The sequence below is a fragment of the Anguilla rostrata genome, chromosome 9, assembly GCF_018555375.3.
Source record: "Anguilla rostrata isolate EN2019 chromosome 9, ASM1855537v3, whole genome shotgun sequence".
In the NCBI taxonomy this organism is placed as follows: domain Eukaryota; kingdom Metazoa; phylum Chordata; class Actinopteri; order Anguilliformes; family Anguillidae; genus Anguilla; species Anguilla rostrata.
In genome coordinates, this window is record NC_057941.1 from 44433391 (window position 1) to 44447024 (window position 13634).

General features: G+C 48.5%; 1 protein-coding gene across 3 annotated transcripts in view; it reads left to right on the top strand.

The window, feature by feature from the left end:
• The window catches only part of ap2b1 (adaptor related protein complex 2 subunit beta 1), a 37685-nt gene extending 29217 nt beyond the window's left edge, over positions 1 to 8468 (top strand). For all 3 annotated transcript variants that reach the window (XM_064352334.1, XM_064352336.1, XM_064352333.1), the window contains 2 exons: positions 3857 to 4011; positions 8261 to 8468. In XM_064352334.1, coding sequence (XP_064208404.1) covers positions 3857 to 4011; positions 8261 to 8335 — 230 coding nt within the window. In that variant the 3' untranslated portion in view covers positions 8336 to 8468. The remainder of the gene's footprint in view (positions 1 to 3856; positions 4012 to 8260) is intronic.
• The last annotated feature ends 5166 nt before the right edge of the window (positions 8469 to 13634 follow it).

The window sequence follows — 13634 nt, forward strand, 5'->3', positions numbered from 1 at the left end:
TGAGAGAATGCTGGCCCCGCTCCACGGGGTCCAGGCTTCGGGGCCCCGGGCCCCGGATCTCCTCCAGCCTTTCAGCCAATTACACGCACGGAGGGTTGGTCGGCTCCTTTCGAGCCGCCGCGGTCAGCCGCCATTTCCCTATCCCTCAGAAGGACAGCGGAGCCGCCCGTCTCCTCAGGTTCCGAGCCGACCCGCGCTCTTCAGAATTTACCGAGCCCGGCTTGTTTACTGTAAGCGAGACGGTGTTTTAATGAGCTTTGCTGATAGGCTCTTGAGTGGCAGCTGAAGCAGCGGTTGTGCTCTTATAGGGAAATGCAGTTCTCCGGTCTACCACTCTGGGAGTCAGTATTTACTGCCAATTTGCTAAGTGAGGCAGGGGAAGTGGTGCGTTTACTGCAGCCCCCCCCAAGACCCGCCCCCCCCCCCCCCCAACAATAAAATGAGGTTTGCCTGTGGCTCGGCTTTGAACCCCTAGGTGAGCGGAGCTGGCTCCAGGTCCACTGTGGCCTCCGCTGATGTGAGTGAATTTTGGTTGGCGGAGATTAAAGATGCTTCTCATTTCATTAATTTTTTCTGTGTTTGACAAGCTGTCAGGTAAAAATGCATCTCATAATAAAAAATGTCTGTGTTGTTTATTATTTATTTATTTACAGTATTTATTCGCTTCAGGCGGTGCTCAAGTGAAAAATCTCTGGCAGGTTCTTCAGAGTTGGGTGCCTGATAGTGACAACAAAACATAACGTCTCAATCGTTATTGTGGGCCGAGTCTTTACGTGCGCTGAGGCTGCAGCTGTGGGTGTGCGGCGCAGAGGAGCCGTGTTGGGGCGTTGGTTTGAGCGGTGCGGTGCTGGGGGCGGAGCTTCTCTGCGGTTGCGATTGAGGAGAGGAGCGCTGTATCGGGAGACTCTGAGGAAGACGGTCTGCGGGCCGCTCGCAATGACGCAGCTGACCCCGTCTCCAAAAGTGGCAAAAGCTAAACGCAAGTTTGAATGATAAGAATAAACAAAATGGAGGCTAGTGAGGCTAACGTGCTAATGCGACACAAGTGTTTATTTAAATTGTTTTATCACAGGAATGAGCAGTTGATGTGATGTCACCAATCGCTTTTCATATTTTTTTTTGATGGCAACTGGCTGCCGCTGAAATGAAAGACAGAATGTTCCAGAATGAAGGGTATAAAAACCGGCTTATGGCAAACCGCGGAACAGATGTGCTCTCCTGATCTCCCCATCGTTTGCCTCGGGGCGGGGGTGTTCCTGTGTCAGATGTCCTCTTTGGCTTATGTTCCCGTCTCCCCCCCCCACCCCCCCACCCCACTGTCTGGAGCGACGGCCCTTTATTCCACAGTCCCGTTCCCCCTTTCTGGGAAGCTTCCGGTCTCTTTCCTCGGACCCGGCGTCCTCTGATAGGTCCCGCGTTAGCGGCGCGAGCGTTAGGCGTGAGAGCGCGTGGATGACGTTTTTCGCGGTAGCGCGTTAAAAGACTGCAGAGGCCACGCCCTGCCGTGTAGCTGGGGGGTGGGGGGAGGGTGTCTGTTGTGACGGTGCTTCGGAACAAATTTGGCAAATGCCACCCACCCCCAGGTGGGATTAATTTAAGTCTACCTCATTAAACTGCTGTCAGAATTAGAGCTGCTCCTCGGGTCTGTCGGACATTTTGTAGCATTCTAATTTCATTCCGTTCAGGGACTTGGGGGTGAGACCAACAGTGGGATGATGGCCCTGCTTTCTAAACGGCGTACGGAGGCTGGTGGATTCAGATGGGTTTTTATTTATTTATTCATCTATTTGTTTTTTTTATTTATTCATTTATTTTTTTGCATGAAACCAAGAACACTGCACAAGAGGAACTCATTACAGTGCAATTTGTATCAGTTCCGCCCAGAAATCGAAATCAGACTGAATTCGGCGAGTTCCCTGGGAGGAGCTGCCGCGTTCACACGCGGGCCTGTGTCTAATTAAGGCTCCGCGGTGCGGTGTCTAGAACGTTCTCTGCGCAGTCGGCCTATCCAGCGCTGAGATTAGAGGCGTGGGGGGTGAGCCTCTCGTAAGCCTGCCGTGGGAGGAAATTGGCTTTCACTTCACCTCTTTCTGCTGTGACACTCAGTTCCTCGTCATTCCCCATGTATAACGTTACTACGGATATCCAAAAAAAACGTTTTTGTCATATTTATCGTATTTTTTTTAAACGTTGGTTTCTTTCCCGTTCGCAGTTGTTTTTGTTGTTTCGCTTGACTCTTTGACTTTGAGTTACGTTGAGAGTGGCGACTGGGCTTCTCGTCTGTGTGCTCAACGGACCGATTTTGAAAGCTTGCCAACGGCTTTCAACGCAGTGGAGAGGTGTGGGGGCGTCGGTGAACCGCGAACGCCCACCTCCCCCGCTCATTAATATGCACAAAGGGCCTGGGATTGGAGTAAAGCCTCTTCCACCCCCCTGTCCTTTAGGGTCCCCCCCCCCCCCCACTGTTCTCAATTGGTTGCCCTCTCCAACATGGCGAATGTGTCTCTCTCCTATTTCCATTTCTTGCTCTTTTGGTCTCTCCCTTTCTCTCTCCCTCACTCTCTCTCTCTCTACTTCTCCTTATCCTGGTCCCTCACTTTCTCTGGCCTCCTCTCCGGTCTTCAGCCTGACGCACGCTCTTATCGCAACTCTTCCTCGCAGGCCCCAGACCTCCACGAGGCCCACAGGAGGCCTCAGTCAGACCGCTCCTACGCGCCAGGCCCAACACTAAGGGCCCTGGGCCTAGTGCGCCAGACCATAGGACAGGAAGTCCAAGGGTCAGCGGCTGCGGTAGCTTAACCGGGCAGCCCGTTAGCCTCCCTAGATCCTTTTGGTTGCACCGCCGCCTCCTCGGTTATTTGTAGACCAGGGGTCCTCAATCTCACCCAGAAAGGGCCGGTGTACATGCAGGCTTTTGTCTCGACCATGCAGTAACACACCTGATTCTACTAGTTGAGGTTCTCAGCAAATACTCTAGTGGTTGATTAGTAGAGAAGGTTGAGAAGTTGAGAAGCAGGTGTGTTAGTGTTTGGTTGGAGCAAAAGCCTGCACCCACACCGGCCCTTTCTGGATAAGATTGAGGACCCCTGTTGTAGAGCGTTATTATTTTGTCTGGGAGATGGTACTGCATGTCCAGCACTTCACCAGGTCTTTCAGTTTCTGTGTCCACTGATTATCCTGTCAGTTCAGAAATATCTACCGTGTTATAATCCCGTCAAGCTTTAAACAGTAGTGGCAGCATAGCAAAGGTTTTTTTATATTGGTGGTAATGCTTTTTTCTTTTAGACCATGTGTGAAACGTCCAGTTCCTTTCTGCAGATGATCTGAGATCACTCAAAGGGAATTAGATTGGCACATTTAAAAAATGTTTTGATCTTAAAAGCCAGTTAATAATTGTTTTTTTAGTAAAGTCCCTCCTGAGCAAAAACATTTGAAAATCACTAAAATAAGTGAAGGTCCATTTTTATCATAGATGCCTGCAGTGTTCTGCATTATTTAAAACAATTTTTTTTTTGCTAGTAGTTTCTTATGATTTATATGGTGATGTTAAGCACTGGAGTTTGCTGAGTACAATATTTTGGCTGATCATAAGTCAGTTTTTGCATCTCATATAATCTCTTGCTCTCCTGCAAAGCATTATGTGAAAGAAAATAAGAATTAAAACCTACCAGAATGAAAAGTTTCAGTCTTGTTCAATTTGTGTGTATGTTCTGATATGTCCACACTCAAGCTATACAGGGACACTTGTTTGTTCATTCAGTCCTTTGTTCAGTTGTGTAACATTGAGAAAGTACTGGCCTTGTGAGGTCCTGAGGCTTGTGCTTAACGCTGTGTGTGTGTGTGCCTTGGCCTGCAGACACCGTGTCCGGAAAACTCCAGAACAACAACATCTACACCATCGCCAAGAGAAACGTGGAGGGGCAGGACATGCTCTACCAGTCCCTGAAGCTCACCAACGGCATCTGGATCCTGGCGGAGCTTCGCATCCAACCTGGCAACCCCAACTACACGGTAACCCCCCTCCACTGCTCTCTCTCACACCCTCCACCCACCCCCCCCCCCCATCCCCCCAGCAACAGCACAAGCTTCTCCAATCGCCGTCTCTCAACGCTCGAACCCAAACGGGGGCGTTGCATCGTGGGAGCGCAGGCTGGCTCCCGGGTGATTGATTGCAGCTCATTTCACCACGGCAACGGGTCTTAGAGAGCCGTGCGCATGGCCGGTCGGGCGGGCAGCGGCTCGAAAAACACCCCCTCCTTTCTTGCGCGCGCCGAACCGCCTCCCAGTATCCCGCCGCGGCGCTTCGTTTTCGTGGGCCCCGTTAATCACGCGTGGCCCCTCCGCTCGCGGGCGGCCTTGAACAATCCAGAGTTCTGTTTGGCCAACCACCCAGGTACACGCTCTGTAGGGATGAAGGTCAGGGGAGCCGTATAGCTCGCCATATAAGTAGGTGCAGACCTTATATGGTGAGTTATGTCACTTCCTGTTTCTGTAGGTAATTAGTGTCGTACTGGCCTCAGTATCTTCTGCATCAAGCAGCGGTCGCGTCATTGACAAGGTGTTTTTCTGGCACAGCTGTCGAGACTAACGATCCTGATTTAAAATGACTGTATTATTTCACGACCAGCACTGGGGGGTGTATCTGTAAAACTGCTAATGGCCAGATGTTCTCATCTTCAGGTATTTCTTTTGACCGTCCTCAAAATTTGTCCTTTTCTTGCTAATCATGTTGATGTGTTTTTTGAACTAACTTTTGCAGTTTCTGAACATGAATTGCTCATACTTACGGAGTGATATACACATGCCTGCATTCTCTAATCCACAATATTCAATCTCCAGTGAATCCACAGGGTAATGTACATTCTAATGGAAAGGAACGGAGATGAACTCTCCCTTGATAATTCTGTAGTCGTTGGATGCTAACAGCTAGGACTCGTCTGTTATTCTAATCGCATGCTACCGTGACTTATTCTTTGTCTTCATTAATTCTCCTTCACCCCCCATGACAAATCTCTTTGTCACCAAGGATACAAAGCCGTTAACTCTTGGACTTCAGTCAAGAAAACATCAAATGTGACACCCGTCCAAAAAAATTAAAAATTAAATCTGTCCGATATAAAACGCTGACAGCCGGATGGGACGCGTCTGGAATGCTCCGGAAGGGGAAGAATCGCACCTTGCGTCCTCGTTAGACGTCCACTGCAGAAGGCCTGGGAGCTGGTTCATTAATGGCTGTGGCAGTTCCGAGAGGAACAGATTAATGTGTGAATGGCCACATTAATGCGTCCCTGTTCTAATTGTTTAATAGGTACCCGTTTGGTAGCTGAGCGGAGGCTTGATTAATATGAGTTCCCAAAGGTGGGCCCGGCTTAGCCTTGGCTACGGCGCTATCGGTTACTGTCTAATGGACTTAATATTTTCAGTCATCAGCGCGCATGACCCAGGGGCAGCAGGCACACACACACACACACACACATACACACGCACGGGCCAGGGGAAGTACACACACCCGGACCAGAGCGAGCACACACACACATACACGCGGGCCAGAGGGAGCATGCACACACGGGCCAGAGGGAGCACACACACACACGCACACACACATACACGTACGGGCCAGAGGGAGCACACAAACACACACACACACACAAGGACCAGGGGGAGCACACACAGGCTAAACACAAAACACTGGAGTTAGGAGGTGGATCTGATTTAATGCAATATGCTTTTATAATTGAAGTTGTAATTTTATGGTATAATTGTATTAGGTTATTTTTGTCAGTGATGCATACGCATGCGCAGGGCTTGACATTGCTCCCGTTTTAGGAGCACTTGCTCCAGAAAATTGATGCGTTTTACCTGGAAAACTAATTTGGGAGCACATCTACTAATTAGGATGCATTAGTGTGCTCCCTGGAGGAAGTGCTAGCGTGGAGCCCTGCTGCACATGACTGATTTAAATCCGTGAAAGGGGAGGCTCCTCTGGCCCCGGGTACGATAGCTGGTTCCCCTCTCCGATCGGCTGGGTTCGTTAGAAGGTCTCTGCCTGAGCCTCGGGCAGTGCAGTGGAGGACGGTTCAGCCTCCGAGGGTCACGGGTTCAAATCTTTTCCGCCTCACTGCTGAGCTACACGGGCTGTGCCTCACCCTCCTTCACTCCCGTTTTAGAATCCTTTCGCGTGCTCGCAGCAACGTCCCACCACTGCAGTGCGTGCAGCTCCGCAGGTTACCGCTGGAACGCGACAGCAGTTAGCATCCTTAGCGCTGGAAGCCAGGGGGCCTACTGCTGGAGAGTCCAGCGGCCTGGCAGCCCTGCTTAAGTAGTCGCCGTCGGCTAATTTCATACCCCAGCCTTGGCCAAAGGGCTTGGCCTGACCTTACGGCGATTGCCTTTGCCGAATTCGCTCGTGATTCGTCGGGTGTGAATCGCGAGTGAATAGTCTCCCGAGCTGGAGTCGCTTCCCTCGGTGCGCAGGATAATCAATGTGCCGAGAGGGCGCCATCGTGCCTCGCATCCCCTTGTAGCGCGAGGAATTCCTGATGGCCTCAGGCTAACGGGCTCTCCGGACCTGCTAACGGGCTCTCCAGCCCCGCTCCCAGACAGCCTTAGGCTAACAGGCTCTCCAGCCCCGCTCCCAGCCAGCGTCAGGCTAACGGGCTCTCCGGCCCTGCTAACGGGCTCTCCAGCCTCGCTCCCAGACAGCCTCAGGCTAACGGGCTCTCCAGCCTCGCTCCCAGACAGCCTTAGGCTAACGGGCTCTCCGGCACCACTCCCAGCCAGCGTCAGGCTAACGGACTCTCCGGCCCTGCTAACGGGCTCTCCAGCCTCGCTCCCTGACAGCCTCAGGCTAACGGGCTCTCCGGCCCTGCTAACGGGCTCTCCAGCCTCGCTCCCAGACAGCCTCAGGCTACGGCTCTCCAGCCTCGCCCAGACAGCCTTAGGCTAACGGGCTCTCCGGCCCCGCTCCCAGCCAGCGTCAGGCTAACGGGCTCTCCGGCCCCGCTCCCAGCCAGCGTCAGGCTAACGGGCTCTCCAGCCCCGCTCCCGGACGGCCTCAGGCTAACGGGCTCTCCAGCCCCGCCCCCAGCAGAGCACCGGTCTCTACTGGAGGGGGACTGAAGCACGGCGCATTAAGTCTGCGCACGGCACGCGGGGGGGGGGGTAAGCCGGGCCTAATTCATGACTTAATGCAGCCGTTCTGAAATATGCATGTTCCATGTAGCGGGAGCCTGTTGGAATATTTATTTGAAGTGAGCCCTTGGGGGTGCCACTTAAGGGGGAAAAATGTTTCCAGAACATATGGGTAAGAGCTTCCAGAAGAGCTTTCCATCTTAGAGGTGGCTGGTACTCGGGCAGATGAGGGTGAATTTCCTCCCTCCTTGTGGTCTGCCCCCCCCCCCCTTTGGGTTGGTTTCCCCTTTCTTGGGTTTGGTTCTTCCCATGGAGTTTGTAGTTGTGAGGGGTTAGGACAGGGTCCAACGTAAAGCATATTGCGACAGATGTTTGTAAAATGTGCTATACGGACAAATTGGATTCAATTTTGATGTGATTTGATTTGCGCTTTGCAGTTGATTACAGGTATAATCACTGTGCGTGCCCATGTGAACTGGTGTTATGTGAGTTGGCACAACGTGCGCTTGTTGAAATGGAACACATATGGTGGGAACTCCTGAGAGTAGTGAAGGGAACGCATTCAGAAATGAGCCTTTCGGTTGAATAGAGTAAGAGAAAGAACGGAGCTCCCAGAGTACGATTAAGACTTCCGTCTGAATGTGGTAAACGCGATAAACTTGTGCCAGAGCCCCGTTTGTTAAAATGTGAGATACCAATTATTGAAAATAGCATGGGTATGATTTAATATTTTTAAAAATGTCTGTTGCTTCTGTTTTACATTGATTTTATCCCAAATTATGTACTATTTTTCCCAATTTGGAACACCAAATTGTGGTTCTAAACCAGTCTAATCACTGCAACCGCTTCCGTAAATGCAGGACAATTCCTCCAAAACACATACTATGAAAACCGGGGATAAAATAAAATAAAGCTTCCATGAGACACATGCAGGTCTTCACAGGAGGCTTCTGTTGGTGGAGAAGGGAATAAAGGCACTGGTTGTTGGTGTATTGTGGTTTAGAGCAGCTGTAATGGCTGCTTGGGGTAATAAAACCCCATGTCTGCTAGACGTGCCCGAGGGTTCACCCTGTCTCACCCTGTCTCTCGTCCCTCTCTCTCCCTCTCTCCGTCTCTCTCTCTCTCTCAGCTGTCCCTGAAGTGCCGGGCCCCGGAGGTGTCCCAGTACGTGTACCAGGTGTACGACTCCGTCCTGAAGAACTGAACCGGACCCCCATCCCTCCACCCAAATCTCAACTTTTACTCTTTCTGCTCTTTTTTTATGTTCAGATGTACTCTCCCCACACATCATCTCCATTTCCAAAGGCATTAATGCTCCCTCTGAGAATAGACCTGTCGATGTTTCCAACGCGAGTGAAGAGCGGTCGACCGCGAGTTTTAGCGGAAAAGCTGTTCTTCATTTGCAAATCCTCTCTTCTCCCGACCGCCATTTTGTACTGTACAGCATGTCTTAAGTGTTTTTCTTGGGTGTCATTGTTTTTGTAATGGTCTTTATGCTTTAAGTAGTTTGTTGCCATGCCCGTTCAACCATTCCAGGAAAAAAATAAATAGCTTTTTTTCCCCACAAGTGATAGATTATCAGAGAGCGTTCCACTGGTGAGGCATTAATGACCAATACCACTGTCTCTCTGTCTCTCTCTCTTTCCTCTTTCACAACTTTTTAGTGCTTCTTTACTGCAGTGGGTGAGCCTGGCCTGAGCCAAAATGGTGGCCGATTAAGAACCATAAACTGACTAATGCAACCTTGAAAGGGTCAGACGCTATGACTTTAGCGTCTCAGTGGACTCTTTCAGCTAATCGTTATTTCTTGATTTCTTGTAACCACTATGCGTACCACTATTTTTGGGAGCTATTACGATGTTTACTGGCCCCTTGTGCCATCCTCAGTTCCCGATTGTTTGTGCTTTGTTCTTCCTCCCTCTGAACGGTCAGGCCTTATGCACGAGGTCGTCGGCTCCACACACACTCCAGTACACTGACGTCTTTACGGCGGCCATTTTCCTTTTCCTGCGGAACCAGCCGTACTCATATCCTTGAGTCCACGCCTCCGCCTGTCTCCCTCAGAGCGCTCACGACCTAACCTGTCAGTTTTAGTGCAAGCACGAATGAGCACGTGCGCACGTCGCTGCGTTCAGCGGCCATTTTAACGAACAGAACCCCTCTCCAAGGAGGCATCTTAAGAGCAGGCCCACCCCCAGCTTCCTGCGCGCTAATGCGAACCGACTCCCAAAGCGTCCGGACCCACAATCTCACCACGCGGTTGATGGGCGTTATGTAGTGCTCCTCATCCATTCGGCAGATCCGAATGCCCTGCAGGTACCCCCCCTAGGGGGGGATTTTCTCTCTACTGCATGCCCCATAGGCACACCAGCTTTGTCCTGTCCATCCTTAATAGCAGCTTTGATAGTACTGCCAGTGTGAAATTCCCAGTTGTTCTACTGCAACCTCACGCCAGGCATAAAGTGTTGATTTTTACACATGCGCACACGCACACACACACACACACACACGTATGCGCGTGTATATATATTCTATATATATGTTTTTTTTAACCTTCACGTTTGCCTTTATCCGTTGCTTCTTTCCTCCGTTATCTGACGTTTGTAATTGTGTTTATCCTGAATGCAGCTATTTGAGCTTTGGATTCCTTTTACTTGTGACATAGAGCAAGCCAGCTCCAGGGCTGCCTCTTATGTCATTTTGTTGGTAGATTTGGATCTCTGTGTAATGACAGTTTTTAAAAGAGCTGTCTGGATTATAGAAGATTTAAAAAAATAATAATAATCATCATCTCAATATATAGTGTACTAATAATCTAGATCTGGGCTTGACTTAACAGTAGCGAGATATTTCAGTAGCAGTGTATGTACCGAGGCCTCAAATGTGATCATGATTTTTAAGACTTATTTATATATATATATATATATATATATATATACAGATGTAATTTTAAAGCATAATGTTAGCCATATTAAAAGGTGAGTGTACTTTCTGGATGTGTCTGGTGGTTAAGCTTACAGTTGTAATCAGAATTAAAAGCGTATTGAAACAAATGTTAAAAACACAAAAGGGTACATTTTTTTTTTTGTGATTTAAATATGATCCTTGTTCTTTTTTGTTTTGTTTTGTCACCACGTGTGCTTAAGATCCTGTGAACCTGCATGCCAGTCATGCCCTTTCTGTTATCATTTACCTGTGATATATGGTCAAATAACACTTAGCTGGATGGGAAGGGTTCTCCTAGGGTAACACTCCAGGCCTGGATTATTCTCATGGACAAGATGTCCTGCTGACTCGTCGCCAAATAAAGGTTCTTAAAAATAGTGTCCATGGCCTTCGTTTTCCGTGCTGAAAGTTAGTTGTCGGGTGTTGTGCGTTTTTGATGGTTTTTAACCTTTTCCTAAATATATTAGCGAGACGTTTTTGCGATTCTGCAGTTTGAAACGGTCGTTCGGTCTTTTGCTGTTGAAGTTTGGTATGAATTGTAGGCGTGAAAGGTGCCAACCCCGTGTGTGTTCTGATGGATTGCGCCCATTGTTCCCCTACCGAAAATATGTTTTTTAGTCTCAACTTCTGATGTGATCTGCATTGGGTGCATTATCCCTTCAGATCACTCTGGACTTGTTTTGAGATTTCTGTTTCTGTGTGCTAAAGCAGAGCACGATGTTCTGTGCTGAGGCGACCTTAAAATGCACTGCTGAATCAAATAAATAAATCAGTCCTCATTTAGTCCTAAATATAATAAATTCAACAGAAAATGTCAGGCGGAACACTAGCTGTATGTAATATGCTACGCTGGGCTACGTGTGCAGTATCTTATTGTGACCGTAGAGCGCTCAAGCGGAACCAACCGGAAGCGTTTCCCAGCTTCATGCGTGGACGCGCCCGTTTCCCGCCAGCTAACCTGTCACTTGAGCTCCGCGAACCTTTTTTGTCATGAACTTCCTGCTGCCAATGCCTCTTGTTGCCATTATTTTATAGCCTTGACCAATGTTAACTCCTGGTTTCTTCCCCAACCCACCCCCCATCCCCCCCACCCCGGCCTTCTCATTTTCAATAAACTGTCCTGTCTGTTGGAGAGCTGCCTGTGTCCTTCTTTTAATGCATCACATACACTCCGCTTCCATGCACCAGTGGGATTAGCCTGGTTGATCGCTGGGATGTGTCTGTGGGTGCTGAATGGTGCTCGGCAGAGTGCTTGGCCCCTGAATATCTGCAGCGGCGTGCCTGAGTAAGTGGTGCCGCCCTCACGGAGGTGGGACCTCGCTGCTCGTCACAGGTGTGCATCTTGCTCGGGAGGACCATTTCACAATGGGAACACCAAAGCTTGGTTTCCAGGCTATTGTTAAATGGTAAATTGTAAATGGGCTGCATTTATATAGCGCTTTTATCCAAAGCGCTTTACGATTGATGCCTCTCATTCACCAGAGCAGTTAGGGGTTAGGTGTCTTGCTCAGGGACACTTTGACACGCCCAGAGCGGGGATCGAACCGGCAACCTTCCGACTGCCAGATAACCAAATTAACTCCTGAGCTATGTCGCCCCATTGTTGAAAGAAAAATGCAAAAAGACGAGTCGTGTGATGCAGACTCTCGAGCCATGGGGTTGGGATCAGGGGGTTAGGGTTTCCTTCTGTGGGTGGGGACTCGATCCCGGCTTCTGAGCTGTGATATCTCTTTGCTCTCTGTTGGCCCTCTCTGCTTTCTCCCTGTCTGAATAAATCAAAAAATAAAATTTTAGCATACATATGGAGGGAGGGCAGTGTGTCTGCTGTCCTTTAAAAAAAAAAAAAGATGTAAAAAAAAACGGGAAGAAAGAGGCTGCCTCCATACTGAAATATGTATTTTATTTGTTTTATTATACCTGCAAAGTAATATATTTCGTAGCGTCTCCTGTGAGCTTTGCCTGGGAGAGCGGTGGCAGCTGGGGGCTGAGCCAGGCCTGTTCCTGTGTGGTGGAGCACAGCTGCTACTCGGAATAAACAGTGACCCAGACCTCCAGTACAGGCCGAGGACAAGACAGGCAGGCTGGTCGGGGAGTAGGGATTGGCCAGTTAGAAAGTGGGGGGGGGGGGGAGAGGGAGGAGGAAGGAGGAGGAAGGAGGTTTGCATCTGTCAAAAGTACAATCAGTCCTTATTGTCTAAATTAACCTTACACACCTGCTCCTTAATTTCCAGGTTATTTAAAGTTTTATTTATTTTTTTATTTTAACTTTCAGTATTCCTCACAATTCAAAGGGATTCTGTTCAGGGTTACAAATGCTCTGAAAACAGCTGTTGACTTCAGAGCAAGGGCTGCTTTGCTGGTGCCCAGACCAATTTTTGTGATGCATTTAATTATTTTAATGGTGGACTAAGATTATTTGATGATGTATTAAGCCTCAACTACAATAGAATTTGAAGATTCTATTTCCTCGTTATTATTTATGTATTTATTTTTGCATTGTAGGAAGGTATGGCTTGTTTACAAATGAGAACATTTAAAATGCAGTGGTAGTGAAAATCCAATCTTCAGGGGTATTCTTTTTAAGCTGTTGAGGGTTATTTTTAGTTTTATTTAAGTGAAATTCACGGTCAGGAAAAAACGCTTTAATCCATGACAGTCTCTTTCTATAGCTTGTGTATGAAATCTATTTTATTGCTCGCAATGGTGACGTTTACGGATATTAATATGGCAGGCACGCCACCTACTTCTTCGTTGACATGCAAGGCAGTGATATATTACAGCCTGTTGCACATTAATATCTCGCGTAAAGTTATTCTTTCTTGGCGTGTATTGTACAGGTATGTAACACGTGGTTACTAAGCAACTGAAGAGAAAGGATGCGGTTGCTAAGATACTAACGCGGAACTGCCTGTCGGCTGCAGCATCTGCACATGATGTCCAACGCTGTTCAGGACTGTCGATGGTCCAGAAGAAGGTAACGCACTTAAGATGAGATTGCATTTTTCAAGCCAAAAGATGTAGAAGAGCCCCCAGAAGGTTTCACCTTAACTGACAAGCTCGACTTTGCCTAAACCCACATAAACAGAACCGTCTTCTTACTCCCATAAACTATACTCGGTCTATATAGCTATTTACCATTGCGGTCGTACGAGATTACTGCGCTACGAACTGTAGCTTGAGCAATTACCAGCTGTTGTAAATTGTATATATTGTAGCGCACATTCCAGTACATACAGAATTATTTCAGGGTACGCGGCTACTTCTGTAGGTCACGTCACAAAAAGCCCGTAACATCGCTGTGTCAATAGCAGGACCGTATCTGCCTATATGTCTCTGTAGGCTGCTTGAGCAAAGTTAGTAACCAACCCCTACGCCACTGATATTTCGCGAGCAAAAGCATTTCACCACGTCAAACAAATCAAAACGAGGGTTGATAAAAGTTGCCTATACAACGCTGAAACACCTGTATGTGCTGTATCTCACAAAGCTACGCAAACAAAACCATTGTTTTGTGTGTCATTTTACTGGGCATTACTGGGTTATATTAAGAAGCTACA